At 49.5% G+C, this 25717-nt stretch overlaps 1 protein-coding gene across 1 annotated transcript in view; it reads right to left on the bottom strand.

Annotated features, from left to right (window-relative positions):
* The window catches only part of LOC310782225 (MAM domain-containing glycosylphosphatidylinositol anchor protein 2), a gene marked incomplete at both ends in the record, with an annotated part of 178161 nt that overhangs the window by 59795 nt on the left and 92649 nt on the right, over positions 1–25717 (bottom strand). The window contains one exon of the mRNA XM_083642908.1: positions 7543–7815. Within this exon, the coding sequence (XP_083499034.1) occupies positions 7543–7815 (273 nt within the window). The remainder of the gene's footprint in view (positions 1–7542; positions 7816–25717) is intronic.

The raw sequence follows: 25717 nt of genomic DNA on the forward strand, positions 1-25717 counted from the left end.
ATGCAAAACTCCACACAGAAAGGCCCTTTTTGACGACCCCACCCGGGCGGCGGGCACTCGAGGACATGCTGATGGGCACGCACTCCTCCAACGCTCACAGCGTCCCAGGTGGGACTAGAACCCAGGACCTTCTAGCTGTGAGGCGACAGCGCTTACCACTGCGCCACCGTGCTCCCTGTTCTGCCTTTTCTGTGAATGTACAGCGAGACATTTCCTTTCAAAAGATATAGATATTTAATATAATGATCTATTATGAAAGGACATCTCTCACAGTACTTTTACTAAGGAAGAAAACTAATGTCACAAATTCACTATTGCACAACATGATTCAAATATACAATGTGATGGTGTGAAATGGCCTGAGTTCTAATAATACCTTGTGTGTGGTGAAGCACACGTTACCTAACCCACATGAAACATCGTTAGTACACATGCCTAATTGATTTGTTTAAATTCTGTTTATAACAGCAGAACCGACGCAATGACTCATCACAGCTCAGGAAAATGCTTCAGGCAAAAGTTGACCTTGTTTGCATACTTTCCTTTTGGATTTTGAAGGGTTTAAAGTGATAATACGGAAAAGATTTTCATGTAAATAAATGTCTGTAAAGTCACTATATATCGTCAACTGAGTTAACACAGTGGTGATTGAGCCTATGGCCCATTGATGGAAGCCCTTGCCTCTCTCTGTATTGCAACATTTATGAACTTGTGTCTGTGGCGACACTTTCCCCTCCCCTCTAACAAAAAAAACAAAAAGATACCACAAGTGGAGCACAGTTCTTGACGTGTTTCGTTTCCCATCAGCCAGCACCCGCCAGAGAGGGTAGGCGCCGGCGGAGTCGGAGCAAGTTGCGGTTGTTTCCGCATTACTATGATCCCACTGGAGATTTGGGCAGAACACACCCTGCGCCCGCCTACGCGGCAGTCAAGCGCCAGGATTGGCCAGGAGCGAGCCTTTTCTTCCCTTTTGACAACTCAAATGTCACATCCACACACACAGCTCAGCCGCCCACGTGTCATAGCGATCTCCAGTGGGGTCCGCTGAGCAACTTCTTCTTCTTTTGAGACGTGTGTGCGGTTGGCGTCCAAGCGTTGCATTACCGCCCCCAATGGCCAACTTGAATGTATTAAGAAGAAGAAGAAAAACCTCTTCACATCACATATGCGCCACTGTGTGGATCTTATCTGCAATTACTGCTCATGGCCATTGGTGTTGTCAGAGACAAGAAAACTGAAATCTTCCATATTATCACTTTAAGTGCAAATATGGTTTCCTCTTCAGAGAAACATTTTGGGCCCACTATGCTACGCATCACTATTTCAACTCTTCAATTAATTTCTCCTTCTCTTCCTCATCTCCAAAAAATCAACACAGAACAGAATGGTTTCTAATATATCTAATATATATATATTTCTAAATATTCTGATCAGTGTTGTAGTCGAGTCACTATATCGAGTCACGAGTCCCCAGTGTTGAAGTCCGAGTCACCAAAGAAGAGTCAGAGTCAAGTCCCCATTACCTGAGTCCAAGTCTGAGTGATCAAGGTTGAGTCTCAAGTTCCAAAATGGACTCCAGTGCTCTGAATCCCCATGTACAGTAGGTGGAACACACGTGCCTGCCCTGGAATGGAATTCCTGCATGGAATTGAGATGCCACAGCATCGATAATATAGCTATCAATAGTTTATGCCAAATTATTAGGGCTTATTATAAAAAAACAACTAACAAATACAAAAAAAAAACAGTTTTTTTCTATCAACAAGTCTGAGTCCTCGTCTCCAACTTCCAAGTCCGAAAGCACGAATGGTGGAGTCCAAGTCTGAGTCGTCAGTGCTCAAGTGGAAGTCGACTCACGACTCACGAGTCACGACTTGAATCCGGCTCCTGGACTCGAGTCCTACACCACTGGATTGTGATTGAGTTCCGTTTGTCCTAAATCATTGTGACTCTCTTCCTCGGACAAAGCGGGAGCGAAAAGAACAGGATATGACAGAACAGAGAAGAGAAAAGGACAGAACAGAACAGGACGTAAAGCAACCCAGAATAGATGGTGTCTGTCCTTCAAGCCTGACAGACTTTTAGCCACATCATTGATATCATTATTCATATGCTGCCTTTTCCCTCTGACCATGTAATGTCAGCCATTAATAGCAATCCATCAACGTCACACTGTCTCTTTGAGCCCGAGCAAAGTCTTCAACATCATCCTTCATCTACTGCAGGAGAGGGAAGTAGTGAAGTGAAGTGGACCCAGGTGAACGGCCCATAGAATATGAAAAGGATGGATCGGGAGTTTCTTAAAAACCGCAGTTTGGCACTCAAAATGGGCCACGGGTCGCACTTGTTGTGGCTGACAAGAGCAACAATACATGATGAAGAAGCCCGGCGGCCGAGGCCAATTTCAAACACGTCTCGTTTCAGTTGCAGGCTGGCCGATGATGAGGTTTAAAAACACCTGAGGTTAGAGGTATGTTGTTGAGGCTTGAAGGTATAAGATGAGTTTAGTTTAGATTGGTATTTTTTTTTACTTGAAATGTGAAAAGAAGAAATTAGATTGTGCTGCTTTGCTAAACAATCACACACACACACACACACACACACACACACACACACACACACACACACACACACACACACACACACCACACACACTAACTAAACACAGAGACGTTTGACTCTGAGGAAGACACTGTTTGTGTCGAAACGTTAGTCTGTTAAACTTTGCACCTATATATTAAATTGCTCAACTTTGACCGTTTGCTTCTTTCACGTGTGTTAACGAAAACCAAAATTCACACAAGAAGTCGAGAAAACTAAAAACTATACTGATACTGGATGATAGAAAGAAAATGACAAGAGAATTAAATATGGGGCAAAATGGAATAACTAAAAACAAATGCATGCGGGGGGAATGAGGGAAATAAAATTATTAATAATTTAAATAGAGCGAATGCAGAAATGCAGTTTGCAAAGGGAGAGAGGGATAGTGAGAGGGTGTGTGTGTATGTCTTTTCCACACACACACACACACACACACACACACACACACACACACACACACACACACACACACACACACACACACACACACACACACACACAGAAATCCTACAGATCTCTCTTTGCAACCAATCTCTGATCCATACTGTACTTGGGATTTCGACATTGTTAAGACAACAGTGGTTGCAATAACAAAGGGAAACTGGAGCACCACAGTGACACAGTATCAGAATTCTTTTCATGAGCAATCACTCACACACAATCCAAACAATGAACTTGTGAACAACGTCCCAGAGAAACTCCTTGTTCTCCGTTTCAGATCCAAGAGAGGCGGCCAAAAAGAGGATTTAGGCACCAAGAGAGAAATGAGGAGAAAACATGTTTTCCACTTCTTTGTGTGAAGTTTGATGTGTCATTTTTCTTTTCATGGTTCTGTCTCAATTCCAGCAAAACCGTATTGTTTTTGTGATTTTCAATGGAGAGAGAGAGAGAGTGTGTGTGTGTGTGTGTGTGTGTGTGTGTGTGTGTGTGTGTGTGTGTGTGTGTGTACGTGTGTGTGTGTGTGTGTGTGTGTGTGTGTGTGTGTGTGTGTGTGTGTGTGTACGTGTGTGTGTGTGTGTGTGTGTTTGTGTGTGTTTGTGTGTGTGTGTGTGTGTGTGTGCGTGCGTGTGCGTGCATGTGTGTGTGTGTGCGCGTGTGTGTGTGTGTGTGTGTGTGTGTGTGTGTGTGTGTGTGTAGGGGGGTGTTTGGGGGTTAGGGATGAGTGGACCCGCTCTTCTAATTTCACACCCTCTAATCACTTCAATTTAGCTGTTGTGAAGGAAGACCATCAGCGCCAAATTGCAATTACAATTTCCCATTTGGCGGCTGCTTTTATCCAAAGCCACGTATGAGATTGTAATACGACACAAGCCCGGATCTAGTCAGGAGAGAACAATATGAGACGTAAGTGCCACAAAGCCCAGTTCTGCTCCAACAGGACATACAGGACATACATGTAGGTGCTATGAGGCAGTGCATACATGTCCAGTAAGGGTGCTTTCTCACTGGGAACGATTGCTTTCGTTCCGTTCTGTTCTGCACCTGGGAATGATTGCCCCCCCTCCTCCCCTCTCCCCCGCTGGTCAGCTTTCACATGACAGCATTTCTTCCGCGCTCGGAAACGTAACAGAGTGCACTTCCGTCATCAACTATGCCTGGAGTTTATCCTCGCCCGTGTGTTGTCTATGTGGTTCGGAAACGGTTGGCTTTCACACTCGCAAGTGTTCCGTGCCCCGGCCATGCCAAAGCGCTCCCCAGTGACTGGACCATCGTTTTTCCCACTTTGACGACAGAGTTTGAATGCAGCCTCAAAACACGGCTGAGACTCAAGGGCCCCATGAGCGGGCGGTGCTGCCAAAGCTCAGTGGTACAGATGACTTCCCTCTGAGGAGTCTATCCCCTGGCATCGCGTAACGGCCAACTTTACTTCCCTCTGAGGAGTCTATCCCCTGGCATGGCTTAACGGCCAACTTTACTTCCCTCTGAGGAGTCTATCCCCTGGCATCGCTTAACGGCCAACTTTACTTCCCTCTGAGGAGTCTATCCCCTGGCATCGCTTAACGACCAACTTTACTTCCCTCTGAGGAGTCTATCCCCTGGCATCGCTTAACGGCCTACTTTACTTCCCTCTGAGGAGTCTATCCCCTGGCATCGCGTAACGGCCAACTTTACTTCCCTCTGAGGAGTCTATCCCCTGGCATGGCTTAACGGCCAACTTTACTTCCCTCTGAGGAGTCTATCTCCTGGCATGGCTTAACGACCAACTTTACTTCCCTCTGAGGAGTCTATCCCCTGGCATCGCTTAACGGCCTACTTTACTTCCCTCTGAGGAGTCTATCCCCTGGCATCGCGTAACGGCCAACTTTACTTCCCTCTGAGGAGTCTATCCCCTGGCATGGCTTAACGGCCAACTTTACTTCCCTCTGAGGAGTCTATCTCCTGGCATGGCTTAACGACCAACTTTACTTCCCTCTGAGGAGTCTATCCCCTGGCATCGCTTAAACGGCCAACTTTACTTCCCTCTGAGGAGTCTATCCCCTGGCATCGCTTAACGGCCAACTTTACTTCCCTCTGAGGAGTCTATCCCCTGGCATGGCTTAACGACCAACTTTACTTCCCTCTGAGGAGTCTATCCCCTGGCATCGCTTAAACGGCCAACTTTACTTCCCTCTGAGGAGTCTATCCCCTGGCATGGCATAATGGCCAACTTGGCCATTACAGCTGACTCCCTCCCTCCGCAGATGTCCCCATGTCCTGGCACAGGCGCGTGCACGCACACTCGCCTGCCGATGGCGTTTACGCAGCCCTAAGCATGGCCCGCTGCCCGAATTTGGGCTGTTTTGTGTGCACGTCTGCTGGCCATGTGTGTATCCCCACGGCAGAGCGGCTGGATACTTGAGTTTAATCGACCCACTGTGGATTTCAGGGCCAAAAAATCCTAACTAATATGTTTTGACTATGTAGGAACCCACCCCCCCAAAAATGTGCGTGTAGCTCGGGCAGAGACATCGCCCACCTGTCGCCACTCTCTGAAGTAGCTACCGTCTAAACTACATGGGGCGAAACACACATTTCATCGCGAGCCTCGTCCTGGAGCGGGTTCACAAGCGATAGAGAACGGCGGCTATCTGCCAATGTGCATTCACTGTCTCGCCAGTAGATGATGCTGCTTGAGTTCAAACAGGTCAACTCCCTCGCACGTCATTGTCGCCAGCACAGAATCACGCTGATTTCATATTGCGGCCTATGAAGTTTTAGAAAATAGGATGAGAGTTAAGGGAATGGGCCACACCAGATTTCATGGATGGATGGTTGGGAGGACCGGAGTGGATTTTCTGCACCATTCTCCTGCACTCAGGGGGTTACTAACAGAGCCTCCATACCTTTGGCAGCCACTGAGTCCAGATGGTGGGAATCTGGAGCATTGGGCGGGAGGAAATGGCGTGATGGAGAGAGAGAGAGAGAGAGAGGGAGGGAGATAGAGAGAGAGAAGGAGGGATGGAGGATGAAAAGGATAGAAGCGAGAGAGGAGATACAGGGCGGGGGGGGGGGGGGGGGGGGGGGGTGAGCGATATAGCAGGCAGAACCCAGCCCTGTGGAGACAAACAAATGGCTGGCGGGGACGATCTGCGTCTGTCTCCGCTCAACCTGTATCAGTAGGGAGGACTGATTTATGACACACACACACACACACACACACACACACACACACACACACACACACACAGGGGGGTGTCCATCTCTGAGAGAGTCATGGGAGACGAGAAAAGAAGCAGAATGAGGAAAAAGGAGAGAGGAGGATAAAGAAATATAGAGACAAAGGTTGCAAAGCTAAGATTTAGAGGAGGGGGACAGACAGAGATTTAGAGGACAGGGGGGACAGACGGAGAGTAATGGACAGCCTCAGAGGAGGAGAGCGACTTTAAGTGGCGGAGGATCAACGTGACAAATACTCCTCCGCTGACCCTGCAGCTCCGACCGGGTCTCTAATGGGGAGGTCTAGGAGATTGAAACCTTGGCCAGGTTTCCTGCGGTCACTCAACGCAGCCAAACTCATTTGGTCCTGTCATAACAAACCAACGAGGAGATGGACACTTGCTGCTCCTGGTGGAAAAGCAGTGTGGGCAATCTAAAAATGAAATAACAAAATAAAATCAAATAAAACGCAGGAGGGGAATGAATGTGTATTCCCCCAACTGTTTTCTCACGTCAACTGTCATTTAAAATCTCCGCCTGCAATACGCTCCGTCGCGAGTATTTTTTTATTTTTTGTCTTCCTCAATCAATTGTCCATCACACGCAGAGGCAGGCACAGCCCAGAAACACACTCTGACGAGCACTGTTCCATCTTTGAAGAACCGATTTCAGCCGTCTAAGAAAATACACGGTGGACAGTCTAATCACAGTAATGCATGTTGAAGACATGCAGATGACCACTGACGAGGATGGACGCCAAACGACTACCATCAAGCGCAAAAGGGGATACATTTTACTCACCAAACTTTGTTTACTCACTACATTTTACTCGTCACTTAATCATTTCATTACTATAATTACTACACTACTCACATTTAATTATTAACTACACATAATAACTACACATTATCATATTATAGGCACACATTACACCTAATGAAAAAAATGCCAAAACAAACAAAACAAAAAACAGCCCAAATTATATATAAAGAAACACGTCAAACTGTGCGGGCATCTGCGAAGCGTCGGTGTACAGTAGATGTAAAAGCACTCGCCTCGGGAATAGCGTGATCCTGCTCCGTTCATAGCTGGCAGAACATGCTACCTTCTGCCAGTGAAACTCCTCGGTGTCAGGTAAAAAGAAGCGGCTAGCACATGTATCAGAGGAAGCATGTGCGCTAGTCTATGGCTCTCCCCAGATCGGCAGAGGGTATGGAGCAATGACCAGGACAGCAGCAGGGGGAGTTGGCCAAGTACAAATTTGGGAGAAAATGGCGGGGATGAAGGGAAGGAACACTGTACCTGTAACATGGAAGGTGCATTTTCCCGCTCCGGCCTCGTTGATCACGTTGCAGGTGTACTCGCCCCAGCCGTCGCGGTTCAGGCTGCGGATGGTGTACTCCGTCTCGTCCCGCTGGTCGGCGAAGGCCCCGGCGTGCAGCAGCCGGTTGGACAGCAGCCACTCGAAGCGCAGCACGCGGGACGGGTGCGCCCGCAGCACCCTGCAGGTCATCACCACGGGCCTGCCCAGGCCCTGACGCAGCTCCATGGCCACCGGCTCCACCGTCGGAGCGTCTGAGGGAGCGAGAGAGACAGCCAGGACTTAGTCAGGCAAGTAGCCCGCCATCATCGACACATATCTACGGCTGGTGCACAACTCGTTGAGAAGTCGTTAAGGACCGCCCCATAAGACTCAAACCAGAGTCGTCTATATAGAAGAGTGGCGACATCTCCATTCACTCCAATGGACCAGTTCTTTACTCTCAAGAGTTCCAGGAAGTAAGGTCCTGGATTAAGCAGCACTGTCGAAGTTGCAGCAAAATGGACAGTTTGTGTTGTACTTTGAAAGTCTTTTTTTTTTAATCAAATTGTACATTATCAGCTTTAGCTTCAGCTTTTTTTTTAGCATTCAAAAGTAGCGCGAGACCCCTTTCGTTCATTGGCTAATGAGTCACGCATTTTGGTCCTCCGCTGACGCCACTCTCTCTCTAGAGGACACTAACTAAAACAAATAAAACAAAATGCGTGACAGACATATGAATTGAACAACCCACGGACGCAACTCGTGGGGTGGTACATTTTGAACAATGCATGAATATGCTAACCTGACGCTGCCAGATGGACGGTTTAGCTCCACATTACATTTCACTAAACCAGTCGATCTGGGAATGCAGTAACCCGACCCGCTGACGGAGGCGGGCACTTTTTCCAAGCTACTTGGCAGGTGATTGGATGATCCATCTGTCTATCACCGCTGGTGCGTGTTAACTTCAACCAATCAGATCGCCATGCCTCTGACGTCACATTTGCGACCGGAGGAAGGTGCATGGCCTGTGCATGTAAGAGTGATTGAGTCCTCACCGTCGTAAAGTCGCCTTCGAAGCATGAGGTTCGATTATAACGAACTAGTTGTGTGGCTTAGCCTTCCCAAATGTTGAGGGTCGTTTTTTAGAATTTAATACATAGAATTGGGAACGTTACATTCAATTTCATTCAGACTGCCTGTCACTTCCGCGGCAGCAGCCATGTTGACGAGTGAAAAGAACTACAAAGACCATGTGTGTCACACAGAAAGCCCGCCTAAGGCTGCCGCTGATTCGTCGAGCCGGCCATGGTTCGGACCAATCATCTTAACTGCCTGTGCATGACAAGATGGATTACGTCGAGAGAATCACTTTTGATCTCGCGAGGTTATCCATCTTGCAAGCAAGGTTACGAATATGCACGCAGAGGGACGGACTTCCGTAACAGTTCAGCCAATCAGAGGCTTGCCACAGGAATCCCTATGGCAAATGTGGAAATACTGACTCTCAAAAGCAGCTCGCTTGAGATTTGCAAGTAAGGGAGACAAAAGAGCTTGTCAAACACGCATCAGCAGAGAGGAAATGAGACAGAAAAAGACAGAAGGCACGAGAGAGAGAGAGAGAGAGAGAGAGAGAGAGATATATATATAGAGAGAGAGAGAGAGAGAAAGGGGGAGAGAGAAAGAGAGATGGAGAGAAGAGTCAAAGAGAGGTGAGCACACTTGAGTATTCAAGCTTTTCTACACAAGGCAGATGTTATTAAGGTAAGAGGTGCCCTCTCCGTCAGGCTAGCTTGTCTATGACCCTGGAGAAATACTTACACCAAAATATCTGGGAGACAGAAAAGAGAGTCAGAATACTTGAACCTTGGAGAACGATGGGATGACAGATTGAGTGTTACAGGTACGAGAGGAATACATGAATACAATTTAAAAACTTAAACAAGCACTGACCATGAAAGTATGAAAGCGGAGGAAAAACACTTCACATTAGACACTTTTTTCTTTTTATTACCTTTATTTATACAGGGGGAGTCTCACTGAGAGCAATGCTCTCTTTTTCAGGAGTGCCCTGTTCCCATTCACACACACATTCATACCTGGAAGCTGACCAGTACAACCACAGTCTGATCTGCTGGCCACTGAGCAGCTCCACTGGAGCAGTTGGGGTTAAGGGCCTTGCTTAAGGGCACCTCAGTGGTGGTAATGAGGGAGGGGCAAGCACTGCCTTTTCACTTTCTCCACCCAGATCTATCCTGCCGGTCGCCGGGGATTGAACCGACGACCTTCCGGTCATAAGCTCGCTTCTCTAACCGTTGGGCCATCACTGACCTAGCAAGGACCAAGGAAGGACAGATCTGGGTAGATAATATTATGACAACCAACATAGAGAATTGAGGCAGCGACCAGGGTTCGAATCTGGTCATTTGCTGCATGTCCTCCCCTCTCTCCCTCCCATACATTCTTGTTTCTCTCACACTGTATGTGAATAAAATGCATACAATGCCCCCAAAAATATATATATAAAAAAAAAAAAACATAGAGAATTGAGATATAATAAAGGGGAGGGAAAGGTTAGAGAATACAGCCTAATAACACAGGCAGGGGGTAGCTGGGACTGGCAGGGAGAGAGAGGGGGTAGCTGGGACTGGCAGGGAGAGAGAGGGGGTAGCTGGGACTGGCAGGGAGAGAGAGGGGGTAGCTGGGACTGGCAGGGAGAGAGCGGGGGTAGCTGGGACTGGCAGGGAGAGAGGGGGGGTAGCTGGGACTGGCAGGGAGAGAGAGGGGGTAGCTGGGACTGGCAGGGAGAGAGAGGGGGTAGCTGGGACTGGCAGGGAGAGAGGCGGGTAGTTGGGACTGGCATGGAGAGAAGGGGGTAGCTGGGACTGGCAGGGAGAGAGGGGGTAGCTGGGACTGGCAGGGAGAGAAGGGGTAGCTGGGACTGGCAGGGAGAGAGAGGGGGTAGCTGGGACTGGCAGGGAGAGAAGGGGGTAGCTGGGACTGGCAGGGAGAGAGGGGGGTAGCTGGGACTGGCAGGGAGAGAGGGGGTAGCTGGGACTGGCAGGGAGAGAGGGGGTAGCTGGGACTGGCAGGGAGAGAAGGGGGTAGCTGGGACTGGCAGGGAGAGAGGGGGTAGCTGGGACTGGCAGGAAGAGAAGGGGTAGCTGGGACTGGCAGGGAGAGAGGGGGTAGCTGGGACTGGCAGGGAGAGAGGGGGGGTAGCTGGGACTGGCAGGGACAGAAGGGGGTAGCTGGGACTGGCAGGGAGAGAGGGGGGGTAGCTGGGACTGGCAGGGAGAGAGCGGGTAGCTGGGACTGGCAGGGAGAGAGGGGGTAGCTGGGACTGGCAGGGAGAGAGGGGGGGTAGCTGGGACTGGCAGGGAGAGAGGGGGTAGCTGGGACTGGCAGGGAGAGAGGGGGTTTAGCTGGGTCTGGCAGGGAAAGAGGGGGGGGTAGCTGGGACTGGCAGGGAGAGAGGGGGGTAGCTGGGACTGGCAGGGAGAGAGGGGGTTTAGCTGGGACTGGCAGGGACAGAGGGGGGGGGGGTAGCTGGGACTGGCAGGGAGAGAGGGGGGTGCGAGTAGTAAACTATAAGCAAACTCTAAATAAATAATCTGCCCCTGCAGGGTCAATAAACCTCAGTGATGAATGAAGAATGAGGAGGGAAAACAATTGCAGGGAGCGGCAACAGGCACAAGAAGATCAATTTGGCTGTAAACTAGTACAATGTTCTGAGAAGAATCAGTCACGCATCACGCCAAAAAATTGGGAACAGGATGATGAAGTGCACCTCAAGGTTTGAAAATGGAAAATTAATAAGTTATATGAATATCCGACAGGCTTTCGCTTCTTCTTCCCATACAGACACGACTCTGGGTGAATTATTTAGACAGTCGTCTCTCGGGAGTGAATATGTGACCGCCGCGGTGCGACTCGAGCGTCGGCGCCACCGCCACTTACAGGAAGTCAGAAAAACATACAATGTGCGTGCGTGCGCGCTTCCAGATTTAGCCTATGCGTAACACGAGCGAGGTAAAATGTGACAATTTTCCTCGCCGCGGCTGCTAGAGATGCGAGCGTATCTATCGTGACAAAACGCGCACACGTGTATTGTGTTGTGAGCAGCAAGATGTGTACGTGTCAAAAAGCACGCGTTCACATTGTTGTGAATAATTTCCCCGTCTTAAGCATCTTTGCTCTTGACACGCTCGTACAGACGCTTGACAAAAGTCACAGCGGGGATGTGTTGATGCTGAGGAGAAGAGGGAGAAGAGAGGGAATGACACCAGGCCTCTTAATTGCCTGGAATTAGCATAATATGCCTGACAGAATAACGGAGAGGCGGGGAGCTGCAGCCGTGGTCGGGGGCGGGGGATGCTACTTTCAAAATGTAATCTGTTACAGATCGCTGATTACCTGATTGAAACTGTAATCTGTAACATAATCCTCTACATTACTTACACTCACTAACGGAATCTAATTACTCTGCCTCCAAACATGATACGATATGCGCTTAAATGACCGATTTATTATAATTTACAGCGTATAATTGGATAACACTCTTAATATCATCCTCTACGAGAATAATTCGATTTTTTTTGTTGTTGGGAAAGACGAGTACAACGATTGCATCTATAATCTCACGGGCAAAATGTTTTCGAGGGCACCTATTTTTCTGAAACGTGTAGATTTGTGTAGCGTCGTGGTCGAGAGACCGCCTAAACCGAGACCGAGTCAAGAAGACCAGACCAATGTGCGAGACCGTTGTCATGACCAGAATCAAAATCACAGTCCAAATAGGTTCATTTTGTCTAACCGACATAAATTAACTAAACTGTTCGTATAGGAAAGACTCGTAGTAGGTTAAATTAGTAGGTATTTTGACACAATTTAACCTACTGCGAGTCTTTCCTATACGAACAGTTTAGTTAGAATCAAAATCAGCTTTATTGGCCAAGTATGTACAGTACAAGAAATGTGAAATGGCTGTACAGTTTATAGTGAGTGACAATCCTTTGATCTGAATCACTGCAATTCCCTGTCACTGACCTCCAGAAAGGCTCAACACAGTGGGCAGAATGAAGTGTAACATATCACTGACCTCCAGAAAGGCTCAACACAGTGGGCAGAATGAAGTGTAACATATCACTGACCTCCAGAAAGGCTCAACACAGTGGGCAGAATGAAGTGTAACATATCACTGACCTCCAGAAAGGCTCAACACAGTGGGCAGAATGAAGTGTAACATATCACTGACCTCCAGAAAGGCTCAACACAGAGGGCAGAATGAAGTGTAACATATCACTGACCTCCAGAAAGGCTCAACACAGTGGGCAGAATGAAGTGTAACATATCACTGACCTCCAGAAAGGCTCAACACAGTGGGCAGAATGAAGTGTAACATATCACTGACCTCCAGAAAGGCTCAACACAGTGGGCAGAATGAAGTGTAACATATCACTGACCTCCAGCAAGGCTCAACACAGTGGGCAGAATGAAGTGTAACATATCACTGACCTCCAGAAAGGCTCAACACAGTGGGCAGAATGAAGTGTAACATATCACTGACCTCCAGAAAGGCTCAACACAGTGGGCAGAATGAAGTGTAACATATCACTGACCTCCAGAAAGGCTCAACACAGTGGGCAGAATGAAGTGTAACATATCACTGACCTCCAGAAAGGCTCAACACAGTGGGCAGAATGAAGTGTAACATATCACTGACCTTCAGAAAGGCTCAACACAGTGGGCAGAATGAAGTGTAACATATCACTGACCTCCAGAAAGGCTCAACACAGTGGGCAGAATGAAGTGTAACATATCACTGACCTCCAGAAAGACTCAACACAGTGGGCAGAATGAAGTGTAACATATCACTGACCTCCAGAAAGACTCAACACAGTGGGCAGAATGAAGTGTAACATATCACTGACCTCCAGAAAGACTCAACACAGTGGGCAGAATGAAGTGTAACATATCACTGACCTCCAGAAAGACTCAACACAGTGGGCAGAATGAAGTGTAACATATCACTGACCTCCAGAAAGGCTCAACACAGTGGGCAGAATGAAGTGTAACATATCACTGACCTCCAGAAAGGCTCAACACAGTGGGCAGAATGAAGTGTAACATATCACTGACCTCCAGAAAGGCTCAACACAGTGGGCAGAATGAAGTGTAACATATCACTGACCTCCAGAAAGACTCAACACAGTGGGCAGAATGAAGTGTAACATATCACTGACCTCCAGAAAGGCTCAACACAGTGGGCAGAATGAAGTGTAACATATCACTGACCTCCAGAAAGGCTCAACACAGTGGGCAGAATGAAGTGTAACATATCACTGACCTCCAGAAAGACTCAACAGAGTGGGCAGAATGAAGTGTAACATATCACTGACCTCCAGAAAGGCTCAACACAGTGGGCAGAATGAAGTGTAACATATCACTGACCTCCAGAAAGGCTCAACACAGTGGGCAGAATGAAGTGTAACATATCACTGACCTCCAGAAAGGCTCAACACAGTGGGCAGAATGAAGTGTAACATATCACTGACCTCCAGAAAGACTCAACACAGTGGGCAGAATGAAGTGTAACATATCACTGACCTCCAGAAAGACTCAACACAGTGGGCAGAATGAAGTGTAAAAACACCTCACTGCTAGTAAATGATGACTCTTTTTTTAAAGGGACAATCCCAATGGCCAAGGGTCTCCTGTCAACCCGGGTTGAAGTAGTGGTCACACTAGTGGTTACACACTGCAGGTAATGATGCCACTGCAGTAGGTTGAAGTAGTGGTTACACACTGCAGGTAATGATGCCACTGCAGTAGGTTGAAGTAGTGGTCACACTAGTGGTTACACACTGCAGGTAATGATGCCACTGCAGTAGGTTGAAGTAGTGGTTACACTAGTGGTTACACACTGCAGGTAATGATGCCACTGCAATAGGTTGAAGTAGTGGTTACACACTGCAGGTAATGATGCCACTGCAATAGGTTGAAGTAGTGGTTACACACTGCAGGTAATGATGCCACTGCAATAGGTTGAAGTAGTGGTTACACACTGCAGGTAATGATGCCACTGCAATAGGTTGAAGTAGTGGTTACACTAGTGGTTACACACTGCAGGTAATGATGCCACTGCAATAGGTTGAAGTAGTGGTTACACTAGTGGTTACACACTGCAGGTAATGATGCCACTGCAATAGGTTGAAGTAGTGGTCACACTAGTGGTTACACACTGCAGGTAATGATGCCACTGCAGTAGTTGAAGTAGTGGTTACACACTGCAGGTAATGATGCCACTGCAATAGGTTGAAGTAGTGGTTACACTAGTGGTTACACACTGCAGGTAATGATGCCACTGCAATAGGTTGAAGTAGTGGTCACACTAGTGGTTACACACTGCAGGTAATGATGCCACTGCAGTAGGTTGAAGTAGTGGTTACACACTGCAGGTAATGATGCCACTGCAATAGGTTGAAGTAGTGGTTACACTAGTGGTTACACACTGCAGGTAATGATGCCACTGCAGTAGTTGAAGTAGTGGTTACACACTGCAGGTAATGATGCCACTGCAATAGGTTGAAGTAGTGGTCACACTAGTGGTTACACACTGCAGGTAATGATGCCACTGCAATAGGTTGAAGTAGTGGTCACACTAGTGGTTACACACTGCAGGTAATGATGCCACTGCAGTAGGTTGAAGTAGTGGTTACACACTGCAGGTAATGATGCCACTGCAATAGGTTGAAGTAGTGGTTACACTAGTGGTTACACACTGCAGGTAATGATGCCACTGCAGTAGGTTGAAGTAGTGGTTACACACTGCAGGTAATGATGCCACTGCAGTAGGTTGAAGTAGTGGTCACACTAGTGGTTACACACTGCAGGTAATGATGCCACTGCAGTAGGTTGAAGTAGTGGTTACACTAGTGGTTACACACTGCAGGTAATGATGCCACTGCAATAGGTTGAAGTAGTGGTTACACACTGCAGGTAATGATGCCACTGCAATAGGTTGAAGTAGTGGTTACACACTGCAGGTAATGATGCCACTGCAATAGGTTGAAGTAGTGGTTACACACTGCAGGTAATGATGCCACTGCAATAGGTTGAAGTAGTGGTTACACTAGTGGTTACACACTGCAGGTAATGATGCCACTGCAATAGGTTGAAGTAGTGGTTACACTAGTGGTTACACACTGCAGGTAATGATGCCACTGCAATAGGTTGAAGTAGTGGTCACACTAGTGGTTACACACTGCAGGTAATGATGCCACTGCAGTAGTTGAAGTAGTGGTTACACACTGCAGGTAATGATGCCACTGCAATAGGTTGAAGTAGTGGTTACACTAGTGGTTACACACTGCAGGTAATGATGCCACTGCAATAGGTTGAAGTAGTGGTCACACTAGTGGTTACACACTGCAGGTAATGATGCCACTGCAGTAGGTTGAAGTAGTGGTTACACACTGCAGGTAATGATGCCACTGCAATAGGTTGAAGTAGTGGTTACACTAGTGGTTACACACTGCAGGTAATGATGCCACTGCAGTAGTTGAAGTAGTGGTTACACACTGCAGGTAATGATGCCACTGCAATAGGTTGAAGTAGTGGTCACACTAGTGGTTACACACTGCAGGTAATGATGCCACTGCAATAGGTTGAAGTAGTGGTCACACTAGTGGTTACACACTGCAGGTAATGATGCCACTGCAGTAGGTTGAAGTAGTGGTTACACACTGCAGGTAATGATGCCACTGCAATAGGTTGAAGTAGTGGTTACACTAGTGGTTACACACTGCAGGTAATGATGCCACTGCAGTAGGTTGAAGTAGTGGTTACACACTGCAGGTAATGATGCCACTGCAATAGGTTGAAGTAGTGGTTACACTAGTGGTTACACACTGCAGGTAATGATGCCACTGCAATAGGTTGAAGTAGTGGTCACACTAGTGGTTACACACTGCAGGTAATGATGCCACTGCAGTAGGTTGAAGTAGTGGTTACACACTGCAGGTAATGATGCCACTGCAATAGGTTGAAGTAGTGGTTACACTAGTGGTTACACACTGCAGGTAATGATGCCACTGCAGTAGGTTGAAGTAGTGGTCACACTAGTGGTTACACACTGCAGGTAATGATGCCACTGCAGTAGGTTGAAGTAGTGGTCACACTAGTGGTTACACACTGCAGGTAATGATGCCACTGCAGTTATTCTCCACTGGCCTTGAAATAAAATCCTGAGTCAGGCGAGTCCGAGACGATCAAAATGTGATTTTGACACCAAGACCGGTCTCGAGAACTGCAACACTAAGGGCTCTATCTTCGCGACGGTGGTCATTTTGCGTTAGCGCTCGGTTTGCGCTGGAATAGCGCCGCGCAAAGCCCTAATTGTGGACTCATCTCGGCGCACATCTCACATCTCCGTATAGGAGTGCTTATGCCCAAAAGCATTGTGGAGGTGTGGCTATTTTCTCCTACCCTCTCCTACCTAAAGTAATCTAATGTTACACCACCGACCTGTATGGTCGGGAATTATGTAGCCTAATAAAACCATGACAAACAAATTCTCATTTTTAAATCAAGGTGTGTTTTTTCTGCAATGCAGGCTATAGTTGAAACTCAACGTGGCATTCCGAGGAGAGAAGAGTGTGTGCATGCGCAAGGAGAGTGACATCCATGCCGTGCGTAAATGGATCCAAGCAAGGATTTCCTGTACTGCACGGAGAATGCTGTCTGCGCTTTTTTCTTTTTGGAACGCCTATTTTGGAACGGGCAACGCCCAAACCTCTCTTTGCGCTCGGCACATACCGACAGTATCTTCCCCACAGCGCTAAATGACACTTGCGCGAGACACATGATAGGCTAGAGGCCCACCGACACGCCTGGGCCACGCCTACACCTGTGTCATCACAGCGCAAAACTGGACGGTGGAGGCAGACGATAGCTTAGACGCTGGGAAGATAGGAATAAGAGGCGCGCGCAAACGCAGCGCAAACGGTAGCGCCGTACGAAGATAGGGCCCTAAGAGTGCTTGATCACTGTGTTTTTACAGTAATTAGAAGGATACAGTTAGCATGTTTGTAATGGTATACAAATGCATATTTCTCTAATCCTGTTAGATGTCATCCATTATTCTTCAACGGCTTTGCGTTGAGCTGTGGAGCAGGACAGGTGCTCCAGGCCACAGAGGCGAACAGGGAGTCGTAGGCTGCACATATGATATGAGAAATTATATTGCACAACAAATGCAAATGGGATTTTACTTGCTTGCCCTCCAGGCCAATTGTCACACAACACACACACATCTGGATTTTTATTGACCAGCTTCTATGATTAATGAAACAGCGTTAGATTAGATAACGATTGGCTGACATAATAACGAGGAAAATAACAAGTAACCTTAGACTGGATGATAAAGAAGAGGACAACAACACAAACGTCCCAAGAGGTTTTTGCTCTGAAGTTTAAACAAGCGTGAATTCACAATAGCTTTGACCACATTATGCATCCACATTATTCATGCATTCTCACATACACCCCCCACCATGTCACATACACCCCCCACCACCTCACATACACCCCCACCACCACCTCACATACACCCCCCACCATGTCACATACACCCCCCACCACCTCACATACACCCCCCACCATGTCACATACACCCCCCACCATGTCACATACACCCCCCACCACCACCTCACATACACCCCCCACCACCTCACATACACACCCCACCGCCTCACATACACCCCCCCACCACCTCACATACACCCCCCACCACCTCACATACACCCCCCACCGCCTCACATACACCCCCCACCGCCTCACATACACCCCCCCACCACCTCACATACACCCCCCACCACCTCACATACACCCCCCACCGCCTCACATACACCCCCCACCGCCTCACATACACCCCCCCACCACCTCACATACACCCCCCACCACCTCACATACACCCCCCACCGCCTCACATACACCCCCCCACCACCTCACCTCACATACACCCCCCACCACCTCACCTCACATACACCCCCCACCACCTCACCTCACATACACCCCCCACCGCCTCACATACACCCCCCCACCACCTCACATACATCCCCCACCGCCTCACATACACCCCCCCACCACCTCACATACACCCCCCACCACCTCACATACACCCCCCCACCACCTCACATACACCCCCCACCGCCTCACATACACCCCCCCACCACCTCACATACACCCCCCACCACCTCACATACACCCCCCACCACCTCACATACACCCCCCACCACCTCACCTCACATACACCCCCCACCACCTCACCTCACATACACCCCCCACCACCTCACATACACCCCCCACCACCTCACATACACCCCCCACCACCTCACATACACCCCCACCACCTCACATACACCCCCCACCGCCTCACATACACCCCCACCACCTCACATACACCCCCCACCGCCTCACATACACCCCCCACCACCTCACATACACCCCCCACCACCTCACATACACCCCCCACCACCTAACATACACCCCCCACCGCCTCACATAGACCCTCCACCGCCTCACATACACCCCCCCACCACCTCACATACACCCCCCACCACCTCACATACACCCCCCACCACCTAACATACACCCCCCACCACCTCACATACACCCCCCACCGCCTCACATACACCCCCCACCACCTAACATACACCCCCCACCGCCTCACATACACCCCCCACCACCTCACATACACCCCCACCACCTCACATAAACCCCCCACCACCTCACATACACCCCCACCACCTCACATACACCCCCCACCACCTCACATACACCCCCCACCACCTCACATAAACCCCCCACCACCTCACATAAACCCCCCACCACCTCACATAAACCCCCCACCACCTCACATACACCCCCCACCACCTCACATAAACCCCCCACCACCTCACATACACCCCCCACCACCTCACATAAACCCCCCACCACCTCACATAAACCCCCCACCACCTCACATAAACCCCCCACCACCTCACATACACCCCCACCACCTCACATACACCCCCCACCACCTCACCTCACATACACCCCCCACCACCTCACATACACCCCCCACCACCACTTTCCCAAATGCAGGATGGCAAGGGCAGTACCGCCCTACTCTGCCACCCTGCACCCCCACAGCCCCCTTGTAGCCAATTGGCATAAACACAAACACACAATTACACACACACACACACACACACACACACACACACACACACACACACACACACACACACACACACACACACTTACTTCACCCCCATGCCAAATGTCAGCCTCCTATGGCGTTTTCTGGACTGACCAACGGACCGACTGGCCGACCTGGTGGCAGCTCAAAACCTCGCCATCTCCACCTTGTGGAGCATCTGGGGTCTGATGCTGTTCACAGCATCTACACGTCATACTGTTCTGATGCTGTTCACAGGGTGGAGAGGAAAGTGCCTTTCATTTCCGCTAAATGAAACCGCAATCGGCTCCTCCTCAAAATGAGCCTCGCCTGGGCTTTTACCCAAAGCCCCAAGTGGCTTGTCTCTGACTCTCTCTCACAGGCCAGCTCTGACTACAGCCTCCCTGAGTGGCATTAGCCCAAATTGCAGTAGTGCATTTCCATTCACAGAGAAGGACCAAATGAAGACAGAGGAAGGGTCTGCAGCAGATGGAGGAAAAAGCATCTCCTCTTGTAGCTCAAACAGCCTTTAAACACAAGGGCACGTCTCAATCCCCCCATGCCACCGAGTGCAGAAGAGCCGGCCCGGCGAGGCTCCTGAGTGATGCTCCCACAGCACGCCGCTGTATGCTTAGCGTATCAGCGAGGACGCTGAGGGCGGCGGGTTCCTGTAAGTCACAGGTTGAGGAGCACGGAGGGCTGAGATGTAATCCATCATCAGTCACCGGTGGATACTTTGACAGTAATGTGGAGAAGAACAACATTCAGGAGCACAGAGGAAGCCCTCCCTCCCCCCCCGTGGTCAGCACACACACCGCCATCTACAGGGAGGAGGACAGAGCAAAGACTCGAGTGTACTAGGGGGGTGATTGTGTGCGTGCACTTGCATTTCTAGACTGGTTTAAGAAATGGCTTTGGTTTTTCTTTCTTATGGTTTGGATGAGTGCATCAAGAGAAGGACATACAAAACAGGCCCATTGGGGGGCGATGTGTGTGTGTGTGTGTGTGTGTGTGTGTGTGTGTGTGTGTGTGTGTGTGTGTTGTGTGTGTGTGTGTGTGTGTGTGTGTGTCCATTCCTTCTGTTTGCCTGATGAAATGTTCTGAAATGCCAACATGGGTGAGCCTTTCATTCTGTCTCATGGTTCTTGCTCTCCCTCTCTTCCTCAGGGTGTTTTTCCTGATGTCTCAGTGGACAGCAGGTATGACACTGGGGCTCCACACCTCCTCGATGAGGCAGAGATTTGGCCGCTTGGAACCAGCGCCCCCTTTCAGCGCTGGTCTGTGATACGTTTTTGCGCTTCAACGGGTTCCAGCAGCTGCACGTCACGTACAATGTACGCCTTGTTTTTGAACGGAAAGCAAACACATTCTTGTGGGAGAAGAACCTTTGTCGCATACCACGCTTCAACATGGAGTCTTGATAGTGGAAATAACATGCATTAGGTAGTCAAACAGATATATAGAGAATATGAAATGATAAGCCTGATTCAACTGACTTATAACGAGTCTCTGTGTTGAATAATGTAGGGGGAATGCTGCGCCACATCAACGCGCCCTCCTTCTCTCCCGCCACAACCCGCCGCAAACAAACAATGAACTTCAGCACCTTCCATATTAGCATATTGTTATTAATCTTTTCGGGATAATTTATGAATTTAAAATATACAATTAATGATAATCAATTGCTGCAGCGGAGGGGAGCGGGCCGGGGCGATCCGCTAATAGCTTTAGCTCGCTCATTGACCGCTGTGTGAATTATTCCATCCAGCCGGGCCCCTCTCTCGCGCGCGCCGGGGCTACTGTTTACAACCGCACACATTCGCTGACCTTTCCTGGTGCAGTTTTGACGTGGCGGATCAATTCAATATTGTTCTATGAAAAAACGGTTATTAAAATGGCTTCCCCCACATGTGGTGTGTGTGTGTGTTTGAGCTGTAATGTAGAAGATTAATTTGCCGGCGCTAGGCTAATGCGAATCGCTCTAATATGATTCACGTTGGAGTGGGCCCCGGGGGCCGGCAATGCAGGCTTCCTTGATGCAGGAAGGAAAAATTAATTAAAAACAATAATCGTGTAATTCTCCTCATTATTTCCGTCCAGACAACGGCTCTTTATCCCGGTGTGTCTTGTTGATGTATGGGTGATAGCGAGGGCCCGGCTCTGGGGGGACGGGGGGGGGGACAATCACATCACACACGCGTATTGCATCATGGCAGGTGTCATGGAGGATGTGAAGAGGAACAGAAGGTGGGACGTATAAAAAGACGGCCCGTGCATCTGGGCTGAGGTACGACTTCGTAACGCGCATCGTGCCGACAGACGGCCGCTCGAGGCATCTAGGCCAGGAGGAGAGACCGCTCCACTCGTCTCTCCGTCTTCCTTCGATTTCTCTCCATTTCCCTCTCCGCTCGCCTCTCTCGAGCCGGCGGACCCACGCCAAGTCGGTTTGACTAAGAACATTAGGGTTTCACAGCTGGGGATTTGGCCTTTGCAATTCCATTAGAGTGACTATTACAAAGGCGGTTCCCTCTACCTCTCTCCTCCCGGCGTCGCCTCTGCCAGCCAACAGATGCAGGTTTTTACATATCAAAGCTGTTGCCTTGCCAAAGTCGTTCCTTCACGCCTTGCTAATGCTCTTTGCTTCAGAGGGACTGCGCCTCGCTCCCCTTGATCAAGTTACGCCGCTTTGCACATGGCTCGCCACCAGAGGCGGGTGGCACATGGCTCGCCACCAGAGGGGAGGATGGCTCACTCAAGCCGGGAGCTGGATGTGCAGGCGGGGAAGAGAGGCATCGAGAGGGATTGGCTTGTACTTACAAACAAGAGAGAGGCCAAGAGAGAGAGAGAGGGAGGGAGGGGCCATGCAGAAAGGCATATGAGGAAAAACAACAAAGTAGGGCTGGAATGGGTTAATAAAAGCGTATCAAGCTGAGGAACATCAGCAAAGGTCTATGGAGGCATCAGGTATCAGCACTGAGTATCAAGCTGAGGAACATCAGCAAAGGTATATGGAGGCATCAGGTATCAGCACTGAGTATCAAGCTGAGGAACATTAGCAAAGGTCTATGGAGGCATCAGGTATCAGCACTGAGTATCAAGCTGAGGAACATCAGCAAAGATCTATGTAGGCATCATGTATCAACACTGAGTATCAAGCTGAGGAACATCAGCAAAGGTCTATGGAGGCATCAGGTATCAGCACTGAGTATCAAGCTGAGGAACATTAGCAAAGGTCTATGGAGGCATCAGGTATCAGCACTGAGTGTCAAGCTGAGGAACATCAGCAAAGGTCTATGTAGGCATCAGGTATCAGGTATCAGCACTGAGTATCAAGCTGAGGAACATTAGCAAAGGTCTATGGAGGCATCAGGTATCAGCACTGAGTATCAAGCTGAGGAACATTAGCAAAGGTCTATGGAGGCATCAGGTATCAGCACTGAGTATCAAGCTGAGGAACATTAGCAAAGGTCTATGTAGGCATCATGTATCAGCACTGAGTATCAAGCTGAGGAACATCAGCAAAGGTCTATGTAGGCATCAGGTATCAGCAGAATCATACATACAACATACATGCATGGCGGACATTATGCCCTTATTTACACTCAGGATTTGTCAAGGCAACTTAACCACTGAAATATTTCACCTAAGGCCCAATTATGCTCAACATTATATACGGATACGCATACGGACGAAGCCTTCGGTCCGTACTCTGCGTTCATTTTAAGCGTAATTCTGAAAGCTTACGGAGCAGTACCAGGCACACACACACTCACACATTTGACTCTCTACTGCCCACTAGTGGATGTATTGCTTAACATGATGCCAATGTGAAAGACGCATGGAGGTATGTGGGCAGTGACGGTGGTTACACCGTTTGAAACGGACGCATTTATTGCCGTGTGAAAATGGAGCATAAACGGGCATTTAGAGCACAGTTCCTGATCGTTTGTGTTCTTATTCGATCTGGATTTGGGCTGCGATGCCAAGCTATTAATAAACTATGAAGACAGAATGATTAATTAATCAATACCAAATCCCTAATATCGCTCTTCATTTTATGTTGAAAAATCAGATGAAAGTGGCCTATGAAGTGAAGAACTAGGCGCTTTGTTAAAATATATATATACCGTAAATTCCGGACTATAAGCCGCACCGGTGTATAAGCCGCACCTGCAAAGTTGACTATTTTTTACATATATAAGCCGCACCGGACTATAAGCCGCGGGTGTTTTAATGGTATTTTTTTTTTTTTTTTTTTAATTGTGTTTTAATGTTTAATTACCATATGTAAGGGTTCATGCACAGAGGGGATTGTCGGGAATGATACTGGCAGGCGACTTCAACAGAGTCAACCTGAGGAAGCGCATGCTTTCACTCCATCAGCACATCAACTTCCACACAAGGGGAGAACGCACACTAGACCAGTGTTACACGAACATTAAACACTGCTACAAGGCGACCCCCCGCCCCCCCTTTGGCAGATCGGACCACGCCTCCATCCTGCTCGTTCCCAGGTATCAACAACAGCTCAAGCGACACCCCCCGGCCTTCCGAACCACCCACTGCTGGTCAGACCAATCAGAGGACATTCTGAGAGACTGCTTCGACCAAACAGCATGGGAAGAGTTCAAGGCTGCAGGAGACCTGGACGAGTATGCAGACACAGTAACAGGCTTCATTAAAAAATGCACAGAGGACATAATCCCCCAAAAAATAATCAAAATAATGCCAAACCAGAAGCCCTGGATCAATAGTGACGTCCGGGCAGCCCTCCACGCCAGGACCACCGCCTTCAACTCCGGAACACCAGAGGAATACAAACAGACAAGATATGCCCTCCGAAGCACTTTAAAAAGAGCACGGAGAGAATATGGCAGGCAGCTGGAAGCAAAACTGGACTCAAACAACCCCAAACACCTGTGGAGAGGACTCCACGCTGCCACTGACTTTAAAGGGGCAAAACAGCAAAACAACAACGAGTCACCCACCCTGCCAGACGAACTCAACGCGTTCTACGCCAGGTTCGACCCCTCTGCCAGAGCGCCTCCCCTCCTCCCCCCCCCCTCTCCCACCCCTCTCCTCCTCTCCCACCCCTCTCCTCCTCTCCTCCCCCCCATCACCCCCCCCACCACCCCCCCCCTCCCTCCTCCTCTCCTCCCAACCCTCCCCCCTCCTCTCCTCCCCCCCCTGCCACCTCTTCTCCTCCCCCCCCTGCCACCTCTCTCCCCACACCACCCTCCCCTCCTCTTCTCCCCCCCCTGCCACCTCCTCTCCTCCCCCCCCTGCCACCTCTCTCCCCCCACCACCCTCCTCTCCCCCCCCCCCCCACCACCACCACTCCCCCCCTCCGCCCCCCCACCACCCCTCCTCTCCCCCCCACCTCCCCTCTTCCCCCCTCCCCCCCACCCCTCAGCACCCCCTCCCATCCCCACCTAACCACCAACCCCCCCCACCTCCCCCCCCCCACAGACCCAGACCGCCCTCTCACCATCACTGAGGAGGAGGTGCGCCGGTCGTTCCTGCGTATCAACCCACGCAAGGCGGCCGGCCCGGACGGCATCCCCGGGCGGGTCCTCAAGGCCTGCGCCCACCAGCTGGCAGCCGTGTACACAGACATCTTCAACCAGTCCCTCTCCCTCCGACGAGTTCCCTCCTGCTTCAAGGCAGCAACAATCATCCCCATCCCCAAACAGCAAAAAGTGACCAGCCTCAATGACTGGCGCCCTATAGCCCTCACACCAATAGCCAGCAAGTGCCTTGAAAAGCTGGTCATATCAAAGATCCGTCCCACACTCCCCCCGGACCACGACCCGCTGCAGTTTGCATACCGCCCCAACAGGAGCACAGCGGATGCAGTGGCACACGTGCTCCACACCGCCCTGTCCCACCTGGAGGGGAAGGACACCTATGTGAGAATGCTGTTCGTGGACTACAGCTCAGCATTCAACACC

This window comes from Poromitra crassiceps (assembly GCF_964638095.1).
Source record: "Poromitra crassiceps genome assembly, chromosome: 9".
Taxonomy (NCBI): domain Eukaryota; kingdom Metazoa; phylum Chordata; class Actinopteri; order Beryciformes; family Melamphaidae; genus Poromitra; species Poromitra crassiceps.